This window comes from Dendropsophus ebraccatus, chromosome 6, assembly GCF_027789765.1.
Source record: "Dendropsophus ebraccatus isolate aDenEbr1 chromosome 6, aDenEbr1.pat, whole genome shotgun sequence".
NCBI classification, from domain to species: Eukaryota; Metazoa; Chordata; class Amphibia; order Anura; family Hylidae; genus Dendropsophus; species Dendropsophus ebraccatus.
In genome coordinates, this window is record NC_091459.1 from 32,026,758 (window position 1) to 32,044,086 (window position 17,329).

Here is a 17,329-nt window from a genome sequence, read left to right on the forward strand (position 1 = left end):
AGCATATTGGGGACATAAAAAACAAGCGTGATACCCCCGTAGCAGCACACTTCCTTGAAGAGCATCAAGGAAAATGGGATACTTTAAGATGCCAAGTGATAGAAGTGGTTCAGAGGTCTAAAATGCGGGGAAACTACGATAAAAAATGATTGCAAAGCGAGGCACAATGGACATTTCGGTTAAATTCAGTGCGACCCAACGGTCTGAATGACTATATATCGTATATGTCATTCCGCTTAACGTATTTGCAAATTAGAAATTAAAAGTAAAAAGAAAAAAGAAACAAGATCTAAAGCATCTCTCTAAAAAGATACAGACTTGCGGCTCAAGAGCGGGATCCAAAAAGAGGCTTGACACGCAGCGGCGTCTCGAGTAACCAAGCAATTATGCACATGATACAGATCACGTGGACACAACTCTGGACTGAAACGTCATCGCTCCAGCATGACCGCTCTGTAGGTGATGATTGGAAGGTGCAACAGTTTGTAATTAGAGTGGGCGGAGACGTGCAACATATAAAAAGAAGCCAGGAGCGTCGATTCATTGTACGGCCATCACCAGAGCTGTACGGAGTGGAGCAGTTGCACCTAGTCCCAAAGAATATGTGAGACTAACCTAATGGCCCCTGAAGATGTATGGAGCAAGAAACGTGAGCACGTCGGGCATTAAAAAACAAGCTTGAAGAGTGTCCAAAAGAAAAATAAGGGAAGTAATCTCTTCAGTCTATTTTTATATTTATAAATAAAAACGCAATAGTATGAATACTCGCATAGTAAATGGACAATAATATAAAAGACTGGGACAAAAAAACTATAAATTAAAAGAATAACCTATGAGATGCTTGAAGTGAAAAAACACATATCTGAGAAGTACTCATAGTAATATAGGACATTGTAAGGTGCTGGTTTGATGTTTTTTTTAACTTTTTTGCACTTTTTGTACAAGCTTAATATGGTGATGGCTGTGTAAGTATATTAATAGACGTGTGGCATAAAAATTCTATTTTAAAAGATTTTTGAATAAAAGTTATTTTTTAAAAAATTTCCAGAAAACTCAGTGCAATATAAATTAATTACAGGAAATAAATTATTTATTTATATCTATCAGTGCACATATATATATATATATATATATATATATATATATATTATATCATAGCGTGCACAACTGTCTACGTATTAAGATATAACAATACTACTGCCATACAGTAAAAGGTGTAATAGGAAAAAAGTGGCAGGATTGCAAATGTTTTGTCATATCAGAAAATTTTTAAAAACTATTAAATACAATACAAATAAAAACTAGAGATTGTGGTGCACCAAAAAATGACGCCTCAACTAGTTGAGTCAGCTGAGACTCCGTTTCACAAAAGTATGTTTGTTTTATGGCATTGTGTACTGACCCAACCAATTGCTTAAGAGACTGTATACCCACAATCTGCCCCCCCCCCTCCCAAGCCACTTGTACCGTCAGATAGCTGCTTTTAATCCAAGATCTGTCCTGGGGTCCATTCCGCAGGTGACACAGTTATTGTCCTAAAAAGCAACTTTTAAACTTGCAGCCCTGTGCCAAATGGCCATTGCCTAGATTGTGTATGCATTAGGCTGGCACAACCTCTCTGTCCCTCCTCCTCACCATTAGGAATGCCACAGGCAGATTTTCTGTTCATCAACTGTGTCAGCACGGCACATGGGCTGGATCATTAAGGCACAGTTCACTGCAGAGGAATAGGAAATATCCTGCCGGGGCATTCCTAATGATGAAGAGGGTGGGGAGGAGGGACGGACGGGTGGTCCAAGGTTAGGGCACGGATACTCTAGGCTACTGCTGTTTGGCACAGGGCTGCAAGTTTAAAAGTTGTTTTTTAGGACAATAACTGCATCACCTTCTGAACGGATCTCAAAGGTACAAGTGGTTTGGGGGGGACAGATTGTGGGTACACAGTCACTTTAATAGCCAGAATTCCCAGAATCACAGATCTCTCTGATGCTGTGTTTATATAATCCAACATTCAGGTAAGGACACTTGGATTCCCAGTGGAATAAATGTACCTATAATAAAATTTGTGAAAGAGAAACATAATCTACATTTCTCCCCTTCCTCCGATTGGATTGAAGAAAAGACACATAGCGATACACAATGGTCACACTGCATCAGCTCGGCTATTCACAATGCTCTCATTATAGACAATCAATATTGGGAGCTACTCATTCACTCATTGTCTGTAAGTCGCTATCAGTGCTTACATGTAAATCTATACTTATTCCTATCACAATAACTAAGAATGATGTCAGAGGTTATTAATTTATGTATGACTACCGATATTGCACTTTACAGCCCTCATTAATAACTATTGAAACACCAAGACAACGGACATTAACAGATGTCATAAAATCTTCACATTTGCCCATCAATTCCACTAGGCCTTGCACTCCAGTAACATTCAGCGCTGCGTACTAACTGAGGTGTCAGGATGTTGACAGGTAGAGATGAGTGAATCTACAGTAGGAATAAAGCAAAGCACTATGGGAGATTTATCAAACATGGTGTAAAGTGAAACTGGCTCAGTTGCCCCTAGCAACCAATCAGATTCCACCTTTCATTTTCCAAAGAGTCTGTGAGGAATGAAAGGTGGAATCTGATTGGTTGCTAGGGGCAACTGAGCCAGTTTCACTTTACAGCATGTTTGATAAATCTCCCCCTGTGTTCCTATCTGTATTCTGCTCATCAGCTTTGAAGTCTGCTCTGCTCCATGCCAGGTGCTGGGAAAAGATGGATCCAGTCTTGGGAAACTGGGAGAAGTTTCCCAGGACTGGCTCCATCTTTTCCCAGCACCGGGGGAGGAGTGGCAGGGAGAGGAGCAGACATCACAGCCCGCTGCCTTCTGAGCACAATGCAGATAGGAACGAAGCGCTTCTATTGACAAGTTCTAACCTGCAGAGAACTTTGGGGAAGATTTATAATTCCTTGGCTTAAAGTGGGCATGGCCTCCAGTATATGCCAAATTTACACCTGCAGACTGACTGGGGTGTTTCTCCTATAACGCAGTGCATTTGGGTTTCTGTCATTGTGGGAAATAAAATGTCTCTATATCAAAGTGACTGATAACAAGATGTTCCTACACTGTCCCATACTAGTGGATGCTCTTTACAGATACGGTCCCAGCAGAAGGCTATTCTAAAATGTGAGCCACATTGGAAAACACAAAAATATTATTAGTCTATTTCTCATAGCTGTTATTTTTTTTAAAAAACCAGATTACCAGACTTAAAGGGGTTATCCAGCGCTACAAAAACATGGCCACTTTCTTCCAGAGACAGCCCCGCTCTTGTCTCCAGCTTGGGTGGGATTTTGCTGCTCAGTTCCATGGAAGTGAATGGAGCTTAATTGCAAACTGCACCTGAACTGGAGACAAGAGTCGTGTTGTCTCTGAAAGAAAGTGGCCATGTTTTTGTAGCACTGGACAACTCCTTTAAAACGTACGGAAGTTCTTCAGACCCTTTTACTTTTTTCACACTTTATGATGCAACCCTGTGCTAAAACAAAATAAAAAGTCAAGTTTTCCTCCATCAATTTACACTCACTACCTCACAAACAGAAGTGAAAACAGAAGGTTAGAACTTTTTGGCAAATTTATTAAAAAGATTTAAAAAAATCCTTCTTTCTATTTGTCCTCAGTCAGCACATGTAAAGGTTTAACCACTTATTTTTTCCACTTTGCACATAAAAAAGAACACACCAGTAATAATTAATTAATTACACAACAGAAGGGGTGAGTATGCCAGTCTTGATAAATGTCCCCATAACAATGCATTCCATACATGTCATTACCTTTTCTGTCTCCTTCCTTCAGTTCTAAGCCTGCTGCTTTGTGCTGAAGACACAAAAAACTGTATAAGAACTGTTCTCTCCCTCCTTTCCGAGGCAGCTCACGTATACAGGGTTCTAGGCTGGCTTATTATGCCATCTGTAATGTGGGAGAGTTAATCTAAGGTCAAGTACTAGTGTGGGGAGAGAAAAGCGAAGAAAGCGGGGGCGCCTCCTGGTGCAATAAACGATGGCAAGAGTATCAAACACGGGGAAAAAAAGTGTTGCACTCACCTAGAGGAGTTGTGCTGGATTATAGGCACAACTCTATATTAAGCATTGTAGCATTGTAAGTGGAACACCGCAGCTCCTGCCGGGGTACGTCCAAGGGAGTCGTACAATAAATGATGAGGTATGCCGGCCACAGCAGGCTTTAGGACCATGTGAAGTCCCGACTTGTGTAGAGCGCAGGTGTCCAGTAAACCACAGATTGGAGTGGTTATTTCATAGCAGGAATATTTATTAAAATCACAACGACGCGTTTTGGCCGCCAAATATAAGGTGGCCTTTCTAAAGTTTACCTCTCAAGTAAACTTGAGAAAGGCCACCTTATATTTGGCGGCCGAAACGCGTCGTTGTGATTTTAATAAATATTCCTGCTATGAAATAACCACTCCAATCTGTGGTTTACTGGACACCTGCGCTCTACACAAGTCGGGACTTCACATGGTCCTAAAGCCTGCTGTGGCCAGCATACCTCATCACAATCTAAGGTCAAGTTACTTGTGACCTTAATGTGATTAACCCTCCTGGTCTCACAGAAAGCATGTACTTTCCTTTTTAGCCATTGTAAAAGGGGATCCCTCCAGTCAGTTTTATAGCCAAGATAACAGGCATCCACTGGCAAGTTAAGATGCCCATGGTTTATTGCATACAGTCATAAACAGCACTTGCATTAGGCAGGAAATGGGAAAGAAAAAAACCTCAAAGAGGATGTACCACCAGGTACATCCTCTTTAAGCTGAACCCTCGGATCGAACGGCGCCGTCAAAGGGAAGCCGGTGCCGCGGTCTGTTTTTCGGCCCGCGGCCCGTTTCCTGTGCACGGCGCCGTTCTATGCACCGGAACCGCCCGGTGCTCAAGCACTGGAAGTAGGCCGGGCCGCCCCCAGTGGGAGGGAATTCCCTCCCCTGTATGACGCAGCTCTGTTAGAATGAATGGAGCCACGTCATACAGGGGAGGGAATTTACTCCCACTGGGGGCGGGCCGGCCTACCTCCAGTGCTTGAGCACCGTAATATGACTCATGTATAGAACGGCGCCAGCACGGGGAAGCCGGTGCCATGGTCCGTTTTTGAACCGTGGCCTGGTTCCTATGTACGGAGCCGCTCTATCCACGGGTATCGGGCCGGGGCTGAAGCACTGAAGGCGGGCCAGCACACCCCAGTGGGAGGAAATCCCCTCCCCTCTATGATGCTCCATTAGAATCAATATTGGTTAACTTATATGACTAACTTATGCTCACTATTCCTGCTGCATCAGATTTATAGGTGAAGACCGGCCTGGACAGTGATCCTGTCCATGAGAGGAGCATGTGACATGCATGTCACTGTGTGTCCGCAGCAAGTATACATTGCACATCAATGGTCTTTAAGTTTACATTTTATTCTCACAATAAGCTGGTATATCCTTTTGAATGCTGGCATAACATGCCTGTGTACAAAAATTTCCACAGGCACCTATTTGGACATACACCAATAGGTGAAAGCCCTGGAGATTTTGTCAGGATCTTGTCTGTCTCCACCTCTATGCCAACAAGGCGGGCATTTGCCATTACACAGGGTTCTTCTTGAAATCGGTGTTTACAGATTTATATACACCAATTTATGGTGCATGTAATTGAATTTCACAGAAATAGAGATCCACAGGGGAAATGAAAAAGTGTACGTGTTACAGTGAGGACACAGCTGCCGATGGAAGTTGTGTCGCTGTGAGAACGTCTTAGCATTGGAGAGTTCCGTGTACAAGCCCTACTGAGAAGAATAGGGCTTGTGCATGGAATTTGCCAACGCTCAGCAACCTGAACTTAGAAGCTGGGTCTACACGCAGAAATTTAAAAGGCCTCACTGAAACAGCTACGCTTCAATAGTTGGTACAGTGCAATTTTGCAGTGAACTGCGCAATTGTGGTAAAATAGCGCTATTTTTGCACCTATTTTGACAGAATAGCGGGGGGGGGGGGGGATCTGCTATCTTGACGCAATTGTGCAGTTCACAGCAAAATGGCAGCGGGCGGTCTCTGTATCGGGCCCCCCGGCTTCTGTGTTTTGAATAGAGCTGTGCGTAAGGCACTTGACCCGCAGCTGGACTACCCCTTTAGCCCCTAGATGACCCAGGACGTAACTGTATGTCCTGGCGTCGCTAGGGGAGTTCAGAGGGGGCTGCGTGGTGACACCACTCTGAACTAGTGATGCACGATGCACCGAAATATCGATACTACTATCGATATTTCGGGCAAAAAAACGGTTCGGTACCGAAATGGTTCGGTATTGAAACTTTATGTTAAGTTGCGTAATAGCGCAACTTAACATGAAGTATAGTTCAGAGAACATGGCCGGCGGCTAACTGAGCGCCGGCTATGTTCTCTGGGTACTGCCCCCTGGTTTCCCCTCCTCCGCCCGCTCTCCGCTCCCGACGGCGCGGATTTCAAATAGCCGGCACATATCGATCGCTAGTGTCGGCTATTTGTACATGCCGCTGTCACAACTGACAGCGGCATTTAATCACTCCCAAGCCGCTCCGTATGCAGCAGAGGTCTGCTGCATATGGAGTGGCCCCCACTGCTAATGACTGCGGCCCGCGATCCCGCGAGCGGCAGTCATTTAACCATTATCAGTCTCCCCACCCTGGGATCGGCTGGTGCAGCGGCGTCCCCCGCACCCTCCAGTTCTCTACCTTCCAGGAGCCGCCGGTGCAGCGGGGGTCCCCCGCACACTCCAGGAACCACTAATACAGCGGGGTTCCCTGCACCCTTTAGCACTCCCACCAGGACCTGCCGCTGCAGTGGGGTCCCTCCACAATCCTGTCGCCATCCCCACAGGGCCCGCCGGCACAGTGGAACAACTCCCAGCATATCTTTTTGTGGGGAGTTGTGCACAAGGAGGTACGCTGGGAGTTGTGTCAGGAGGCTGCTGCTGCACTACAACTCCCAGCAGCATACCTCGTTGTGCACTAGTACAACCCACAGCATACCTCTTTGTGCACAAGGAAGTATGCTGGGAGTTGTAGTGCACAAGGTGGTATGCTGCTGGGAGTTGTTGTGCCAGGAGGTTGCTGCTGCACAACTGAAACTCCCACCATAACTCCTTGTGCACAACAACTCCCCACAAGAAGGTATGCTTGGTGTTGCAGTTGTGCATTAGCAGCCTCCTTGTGCACTACAAGTTCCAGCATACCTCAGTGTCCACTACAACTCCCAGCATACCTTCTTGTGGGGAGTTGCAGTACACAAGGAGGTATGTGGGGGTTTTAGTGCATACGAAGGTATGCTGGGAGTTGTTGTGTCAGGAGGTTGCTAATGCACAACTGCAACCCCCAGCATACCTTCTTGTGGGGAGTTGTAGTGCACAAGAAGGTAGGTTGGAGGTTGTGCACAAAGAGGTATACTCCCAGCATACCTCCCAATGCACTACAACACCCAGCATACCTCCTTGTGCACGACAACTCCCAGCATACCTCCCAATGCACTACAACACCCAGCATACCTCCTTGTGCACTACAACTCCCAGCTTACCTTCTTATGTACTAAAACTCCCAGCATACCTCCTTGTGCACAACTCCCCACAAGAAGGTATGCTGGGACTTGTAGTGCATAAGAAGGTATGCTGGGAATTGTAGTGCATAGGGAGGTATGCTGCGAGGTAGAGGGGAAATAAAAAGTGTTTTGTTTTTTAAAAAAAAAAATCATAATAAAGGTTCCAATAATCCCCCCTTTTCCCTTTTCTTTTCAAAATAAGTAAAAAAAAAAAAAAAGGAACATACATGTATTTGGCAACCATTGCATGCATAATTGTCAGAACGATAAAATGTATCAAAGTGATCAAAAAGTCAGATAAATAAAAATGTTGTACATAGGGGCATCATATTCGCAGTCTGGGCGGGGGGAAATTACAGTATATTTGTATTTTTACATGTTTTTTTTTATTTAGTATCGAATTAGTATCGAGTATCGAAATAAGAAAGCTGGTATCGGTATCGAACTTAAAATTCTGGTATCGTGACATCCCTACTCTAAACCGCCATGATCCTGGGTGCTATATGCAGCCCAGGACCACAGCTATTAGTGGGCATGGTCCGATCACCGTGCCCGCAAATTAGGCATTTAGATGCAGATGTCAAAGTTCACAGTTGCATCTAAATGCTTGTTTTCCCCCATACCTGGTGGTCTAGTGGCGGGACCGCCCCCTATCCGGACGGTGGTCTGTGCCATAATGGCACTGATCCCGGCTCTGTAATCTATTGCTCTCGTTTGCAGCAGCCAAGAGCAATAGAACACCAATCTCATTGATCTATGCAGTATATCTATACTGCATAGATCTAAATGAGAGATCAGTGTAGTTATACTAGAAGTCCCCCAGGGGGACTAAAAAAAAAGTTTTTTGTTTTTTTTATTAATAAAAAAAATCCCCTAATAAAAGTGTGAATCACCCCCCTTTTCCCATTTTATAAATAAAAAAAATAAATAAAGGTTTAGTATCGCTGCGTGCGTATTCGCTTAAACTATTAAATAATCATATTCCTGATCTTGCATGGTAAACGGCGTAAGCGCCAAAAAAAATCCCAAAGAGCAAAATTGCGCATTTTTGGTTGCATCAGATCCAGAAAAAAGGTGATAAAAATTGATAAAAAAGTTGCATATATGCAAACAAGGTACAAGATAGAAAGTACACATCATAGCACATAAAAATGACACCTGACACAGCCCCATAGACCAAAGGATAAAAGTATTATAAGCAGGGGAATAGAGAAATTTAAAGGAACATATATTTTTTTTAAAAGGTTTTAATTCTTTAAAAGCCATCAAATAAAAGTTATACAAGTTACATCTCGTCGTAATCATACCGACTTGAGGAACATATATAACATGTCAGTTTTATCCTACGGAGAATGGCGTAACCCCCCCCCCCCCCAAAAAAAAAAATAAAATAAAAAAAAAAATAAAATAAATAAAAAATTTGCCTTTTTTTTTTTCCAATTGCACCACACATAATTTTTTTCTGGTTTCACAGCATATTTTAGGCAAAAAATATGTCTGGCATTGCAAAGTGCAATTAGTGGTGCAAGAAATAAGTTCTCAACTGGGTCTCTAGGTGGAAAAATGCACGCGCTATGGCCTTATATACATGAGGAGGAAAAACGAAAGCGCAAAAATAAAAAATTGGCCCGGTCTTCTAAGCGTTAAGCTAAAGGTACATTGACACTGACCATGTCATGTTATCACATTACATTTACAGAATTACTGTTAATGGTCTCACACAGTATAGTCTGCTTTTTACCACTGAAATCCTCTTATTGATCTGTGTCTATGGCTACTATTGATACATACATAAATACATATTGTTTTTATGGTTAGACACAAGTAATAAAACTTTTTTGGCCCAAAGCACGCCTATATAGACCCTTACCTTGCCATCCACATGTTGTAGGGTGTCCATCTTCTGGTACTGATATCACCGGCAGCAGACTTCATTATATAAACATTTACAAAAATTTTTTTTGTTTTAAACATATAAAATGCAAACATGTTATTCTCTATTATAGCTCATGTAATGATAAATATATTTATTTAGGTTTATTACTGACAAACAATATCTAGGATTTGTAGGAAAATTTAAAGATTTCTAATCATTTTCATTTCAAAAAAGGTTTATTTATTCACAGCTCCATATTACCGGCATATCCTGCAGTGCTGTACATAGATTGTCATCACTCACATCAGTCTCTGTCCCCATTGGAGCTCACAATCTACGTTTATTATCTCGCAGACACACGTTCTATGGCCAATTTTACTGGAAGCCAATGTTCCTATCTGTATGTTTTGGGAGCATGGGAGGACAATTGGTGTGCAGGGAGGAAACAAACATGGCAAGAACATACAAACTTAATGCAGATGTTACCCTTGGTCCCATTCGAATCCAGGACCCCAGCACAATGCTAACCACTGATCCCCCATGCTGTCCATAAACATAAGATGAGATTGTTGTTTCTTTTAGCGACCAATATTTAGCACAATGTAAACCACTTCACCTAGGGAATTTTTTAGGCTCTCTGTATTGATATAATAAATACTTCATATTACCATATACAGTACCTACTAAATATTTATATAGAACATTACATCTGCCCCGGAGGCCTTAGGGTATGTGCACACTACGGAATCGCAACGGAACACCCTTTGCAGATTCCACAGAAAGGTGTTCTGGGACTCTGCTGGCCGCACGCAGCTTCGTTGCTAACATAGACTCCATTCTATGGTTTGCCAGATTCTGCCGATTTCGCGAGCTGCAAAATCCGTCGTGGTTCCGTAGTGTGCACATACCCTTAAATTGAATCTATCATCAATTCAACGTTCCACAATGCAGACACTGTTAGAGCAAGGAGGCCCATGGTATTTCTCATATATCCATCTGTGCTTCCAATTGGTAGAAAAATGCTCTTCTTCTTCAGGGAAAAGTGTCAAACAGGCTTCCTAAGCCCCTGAAGTAGTGAGGAAGTGCTCGGTCCCCTTCTCATTCCTGTATGATTAACAACTGGAATCTGTGCCCTGCTTCCACCTCTCGCACCTGCACACAATTTTTATGCACAGCACAGGTGTGAGATATGAAAGCAAAGCTCAGTTCTTAACGCTGTCAATTAAGCAGGGACAGGTATAGGAGGGGAAGCGAGGAGACGTAACAGCCTGCAGCACTTCGGGGGCTTGGGATAGCCTCTCTGGTACTTTGCACTGGAAAATAAATGCATTTTTCTGCATAATGAAGGCACAGGCGAATATATGAAAGGTACCATGTGTCTCCTTACCATAACAGCTATTTAACAGTGTCAGTTTAGAAAGAAAATTCCAGATGACAGATTCATATTAAATACGTTGTTTTCAATATAAAGGTGTATTTTAAGAACAAGGCAAAAAATATAATAATTTATCTTAAAAAAATCCACTTGTCAACAAACTTGTCTCTTAGAGCATAAATTATTTTCTATTTATATTCTAAATGTAACTCAGGAAACATAATTATAATGTAGGTAATGATAGCTAGAAGAGCTAGGGTAAAAAAAAAAAGAAAAGTATACTTCCACAATAAAAGAAAAAAAAAAAAATATAGCAGCAGCATTTATGTTTTTACTGAGTAAAACTCTTTTTGATGAACACATTTGGAAATCTGGAAGAAAGTTCCTGAACTACACGGCTGTCAATCTGTGAACAAAAGGAAACGTCCAGTAGGATAAGCTCTTTGCAGCATTCCAGTAACTTCCGTAAAGATGGTGGACTCACCAGCCTGGTACCTAAAACAAAAACACAAATTCAGCTGATGTTCTCTGTGAACAAAATTGAGGTTACATTGTAGAAGTACAAGGATAAATTTTACAAATAGTACAGTTACCGTATATGCCACCATGCCTTATTTTGTTCACAGATTTAAAGAGGTTATCCACTTAAGATTTAAAAAATCAAATGTTAACTGGTCTTACTCACCAAGTCCCCCTGAGTATTTTGAGCCATCTCCTGTCTTTCTAGCTGCTGCCATTCCTGAGTTACAAGTTTTTCTAAAAGCCAATCTATGTGAAGGTGGTGCCGGTCGGGAAACTACATTTCCCATCATGCATTTCCCTGATTGGTCTGTACTCGCCCCCTTAGCTTTCTTTCCTCCCCACTGCTGTCATTACTATTGCACAATAAACACAGGATTGTTTTTTCACTTATTTATTTGAATTAGCACTTTCACTAGAGAACAGGTGCATGGAGATGATGCAGATGATGTCTCCAAGTCAATAGCTCTGTATATACAAAAGAAGAGGATGGAACTGAGGTGGGTGGGGCAAGTGTGGAGGTGGGCGGGGCAGGTGCTGCTAACATAAGTAATGTACTGAACTGGCTTACTATAGATATGGTCCAAGATAAATTAAATAAACTCAATGTAACCAAAACTCTGGGGCCTGATGGATTACACCCCAGAGTTCAGAGTGCTATAATTTCTTTACTCTTGTATAAAATATTCAGTGATTCTTTGGTGGCTGGTATTGTGCCGAGCGATCGACATAAGGCAAATGTAGTGCCGATCTTCAAAAAAGGGCTCTCGAACTTCCCCAGGTGACTATAGACCCGTAAGCTTAACGTCCATTGTGGGGAAACTACTTGAGGGGCTTATAAGGAAATACATCCAGGAATATGTAGTGGGTAATAGTATTATAAGTGATAACCAGCATGGCTGTCAAAGCTGTCAAACCAACCTAATATGTTTGTATGAAGAGGTGAGTAGAAGCCTGGATGGAGGGGCGGCTGTGGATATAGTGTATCTGGATTTTGCTAAAGTGTTTGACACAGTCCCTCATGGGCGTCTGATGGGTAAGTTAAGGTCTATGGGTTTGGAAAGTTTAGTCTGTAACTGGATTGAAAACTGGCTTAACAATTGTACCCAGAGAGTGGTGGTCAATGATTCCTACTCCGAATGGTCCCCGGTAATAAGTGGTGTACCCCAAGGGTCAGTACTGGGCCCCCTTCTGTTTAACTTGTTTATTAATGATATTGAGAATGGAATTAACAGCAATGTTTCTATCTTTGCAGATGACACCAAGCTTTGTAGTACAGTACAGTCTATGGAGGATGTGCAGATGTTACAAGCTGACTTAGACACATTGAGTGTTTGGGCGTCCACTTGGCAAATGAGGTTCAATGGGGATAAATGTAAAGTTATCCTGGGTACCTGGGTACTAATAACCGCATGCATCATATGTCCTAGGGGGAGTTACACTGGGAGAGTCACTGAGGGAGAAGGATCTGGGTGTACTTGTAGATAATAGACTACAGAATAGCACACAATGTCAGTCAGCGGCTTCTAAGGCCAGCAGAATATTGTCATGCATTATAACAGGCCTGGACTCTCCCTTGGTGCAGTCTCATCTGGAGTATGCTGTCCAGTTTTGGAACCCGGTTCATAAAAAGGATGTTCTAAAGCTGGAGAGGGGAAAAAAACGGGCAACTAAACTAATAAGGGGAATGGAGCATCTTAGTTATGAGGAGAGATTAAAAGAATTAAATTTGTTTAGTCTTGAGAAGAGGGAGATATGATTAATTTATTTAAATATATAAATGACCCCTACAAGAAATATGGGGAAAAGATGTTTCAGGTAAAACCCCCTCAAAGGAGACGGGGGCACTGCCTCCGCCTGGAGAAAAAAAAGGTTCAACCTCCGGAGGCGACAAGCCTTCTTTACAATGAGAACTGTGAATCTGTGGAACAGTCTACTACAGGATCTGGTCACAGCAAAAACAGAAGGCTACAAAACCGGCCTAGGCAAGTTCTTAGACCAAAATAACATAAATGCATATGTATAGAACCTAAAATCATCTGTCCCCTTCCCTGTATCCATCCCCTCCTTGTATACCCCCTTTCCCTGCATCCATCCCCTCCTTGGTTGAACTTGATGGACATGTGTCTTTTTTCAACCGTATTAACTAAGTAAATAGACAGCTAAACTGGGCACCACAGAGAGGAGATCACATGTCCTGTGTCTACAAAGGGAGGGGGGAAGAGGGAGCAGTGTATTGTCAGAGAGGACACAGAAGAGAAAACAGGGAAAAGGTGCAGGAGTTATACATGCATATTAGATATAGGGTGGTATTGGGAAGGGGGATCATTTAGAATATTATTTTTGTTACCCGGATAACCTCTTGAAACTGAAAAATTAGAGGAAGGCAGAGGGGTGGGAAAATAATAAACAAACTATACCTATCCTCGTGCCCTGTACCGCTGGTCCGAGGTCCCATTAACAGATGTCAGCCATGAGCAGCTCTTCCAGTGGCAACGCCACGCACCCGGGTGATCGACTGCCTTCTTAGCCAATCAGTGACTGTGGCGGGACACCACCCCACTCAATTAATGGCTGAGAAAGCAATCGTTGAGGGATGCCATGGTATTGCAGCTGGAAGAGCCAGGTGTACATGACGTACCCAGATTTTAGCAGAAAACGACAGCTGGCGACTGTCAACGGGACCCAGAAGCGGCACTATTGAGGTGAGTTTACTTTGTTTTTTATTTACTCATACTCCCCTGACTTCTAACCATTATTCAATTTCATGGCAATTTTCTATAAAGCAGTCCAAAACCTGCTCTCCAGCAAACCTAGAGGTTCCTGACCCAGAAAATAAAAGATTGCTAAAAATCTATAAATATTAATATGTAAAATGCCAAAAAGCTTCAAATATTTTCTGCATAGAAAATAAGCACAATTTTTAACAATACTTACCTAATATATCAAGGTACTGAAGATGCTGACAATTTGTGGCTAATTCTTCGATGTCAGAGTCACACACGGAGCGGTTAGCGGTAAGAAAGAGCTTCCTCAAACCAGGGAGCTTACGAGCAAGGCTTGAAAAACATCCGGTACCACTGTGAAGTGTAGGACACCAACCAAGGTCAAGTTCTTCAAGAAGAGAACAACCAGAAGTGAGGTCTATTATTCCTTTTTCCGTAATGTTTTTACATCTCCACAAGTCTAAAGTGCGTAACTTCTTGCACTTGGCGCCTATAACGCCAGCGATTAGGTCATAGTCTTCAATCTGTCAAAATAAAGAATCTTTCAGTCTTTAGTTTTTTTTTTTATTTATTCCCAAAACAATGTTAATCCTGCCCATTGGTTGTGTCTGGTATTGCAGTAAAACAGGCCCCATGGACAATAATTACCTCTTATTATGAAAAAATTACTTTACTTTTTAATAAGAGATCACATTTAAATATGGTAAAATACATATATTGGGATATCTCCTTTGGAATTTAACCACTGAGGTCGTACATGTATGCCCTGGCGCTTGGGGAGCCGGGGTGGGGGGAGGGGGTGTCCCACTCCGAACCACCAGGCTCCCAGCCAGGGACTGTGGCTGTTAGCGGGTGCGGCGATAGGTATTTAGGCAGCTGCATTTAAATCCATTGGTGGAGGTATAGTAAACAGATCCCCCCTCCCTCTGCGATGCGATCGCAGAAGAGGATCAGCTGTTTTGGCCGGGCTGGGCCTGGGTAGCAATGACGCTGATCCCAGCACTTCATTGCTCTGGGCTCCAACAGCCCAGAGCAATGTATCACTGATCTCATGGATCTATGCAGTATGTATGTACTGCATAGATCTCAGTGAGAGATCAGTATAGTTATAATAGAAGTCCCCCATGTGACTTCAAATTACTGAGTAAAAAAAAAAATGCCGAAGTGCAAAATTGCAGATTTTTGGACACATAAATTCCAGGGAAATTGTAAACAAAAGGGATCAAAAAGTCTCATATAAGCAAGAAAGGTATCTATAGAAAGTACAGATCATGGCGCAAAAGATTACAACTCAATTACCCCAAGGACTAAAGGATAAAAATGTTACAAGGAGGGTAATAGAGCAATTTTAAGAACTTTTTATTTTTTTAAAGGTTTACATTTTTTAAACGAGGTCTGATAAAATAAAAATTATACAAGTTGCCTATCGTTGTAATCCTATTGACTTGAGTAACATAGATAACATGTCAGTTAAAAAAAAAAAAAAAACACACACAAAAAATGTGGGGTTTTTTTCAATTTCACTGCGCAAATATTTTTTTTCCATTTTGCAGCATATTCCATAGAAAAATTAAGTCTGTCATTGGAAAGTACATTTGGTTTAGCAAATGATAAGGGCTCATGTAGGTCTGTAGGTGAAACAATGCAAGCGCTGTGGTCTTTAAAACTTGAAGAGGAAAAAAAGCAAACGTGCAACAATAAAAATTGGCTCAGTCTTTAAATGGTTAAGCTGCAAAATAAGGATAGTTTAGACACCTACATATGTAGATAGAAACAAAGACGGATACTTTATACACATAGAAATCATCTGAAGAACATATAGGGTGAGAATAGCTGAAAAGACAAGTGAAAATGACTAGAGTATTGGATACTTACCAGAACGCAGCTGCCAAGGTTAAGGTGCTGTAGCTCTGGACAGAAGTTCAGAATGCTAAGTAGAGCTGTTTGCTGCCATTGGAATTATGTCAAAGGAAGATTTGAGAGGAAGAAAAAAAAAAAAGAGGTCAATTGGGTCATCACCTGCATTGCTTAAAATGCAGCTTTAGGCTTCCTATACAAACATTACAAATACCATTTAATGAGTCCCTAGGTATCCTAAACATTGATTAGTTTATAGTGTAAAAATCATTACAGGCCTAAATGTCTGTCACTTGGATGTGATTTCTTATCCCCTGGAGAGGTCTATTCTTTAACTTTGGCAGGCGCTCTCCCAATGGATTTCTGTTTGAAACAACGGTTAAGTTCAAAGATGTAGGGAAGCTGGGTCATAAGCTCAGAGACCTAAGAACATCTTATAAAGGTGGGCAATAGAATCTCTGACATCTCCATCCAGACTGATAGAAATGCCAATAGAGCTGAAGAGAATCGGCATTGAATTTTTGACCTCTGTGTCAAAGGATTCAGCGAGCTGACAAGGCTACTACCACTAGAAGGCAACAATGAGCATCGGGGAATCCACACGCACACCGATCATGGTTATATAGATGGTTTGTATAAAGGTAACACATAAAATCTATATTTATTTGCAAATGTCAAAGTAGTAAAGCTTAAATTAATTAAATATATATATATATATATATATATATATATATATATATATATATATTGCGGACATGTCATTGGTAAAGTGCTCGAGGAGATGTACATCTAACCCAGGTTAATACGTAGCGTGAGATGGTGAGTCCAGGAGGCATCTGTGTTCAGCAGTGTTATGCTGCTGAGCTATTATTTATTATTGCCGGGCCTGGACTTACATGGAATGGCAGGTAGGTTTTTGGTAGTGGGACTTGCCATTCCCTCCCCCCGATCCAGGTCAGGTTTAGGGGTCAGGTGTTTCTGACCCTAATCATCCTGACAAGGTAAAAGCCCTGCAGAGGATCCAGTGTGTGCTCTCAGCCAGGGGTGAACAGTCTGCATGCTGGTTCTCCTGGGAGCAAGGAATACTGCTGCCGCTGGGGCCACTTCATACCTTGCGATACCGCCTATTGAAGCATCAGATAGGTAACCTGCCTGTTAGTAGGCGCCCAGACGGGCAAGACCTTTTTGTTTTGTTCTTAAAAGCACGGTGTTGCTGTATTTATGTTTTCTGGACTGTTTATGCTGCAAATAAACGCCAAGCTGTTATTTTACAAAGCCAAGTCTGCTGTGAACTGTGTCCAAACACACCATCCCCCGGGAAGATCCCTACAATATATATATAATATATATATATATA

The 17,329-nt window shown here is 42.1% G+C and overlaps 1 protein-coding gene across 3 annotated transcripts in view; it reads right to left on the reverse strand.

Annotated features, from left to right (window-relative positions):
* Positions 1–9,712: 9,712 nt before the first annotated feature.
* Positions 9,713–17,329, reverse strand: part of FBXL4 (F-box and leucine rich repeat protein 4) — a 48,275-nt gene continuing 40,658 nt past the window's right edge. For all 3 annotated transcript variants that reach the window (XM_069973600.1, XM_069973599.1, XM_069973598.1), the window contains exons 6-8: positions 15,991–16,062; positions 14,327–14,639; positions 9,713–11,365 (exon numbers count right to left, since the gene is read on the reverse strand). In XM_069973600.1, coding sequence (XP_069829701.1) covers positions 11,202–11,365; positions 14,327–14,639; positions 15,991–16,062 — 549 coding nt within the window. In that variant the 3' untranslated portion in view covers positions 9,713–11,201. The remainder of the gene's footprint in view (positions 11,366–14,326; positions 14,640–15,990; positions 16,063–17,329) is intronic.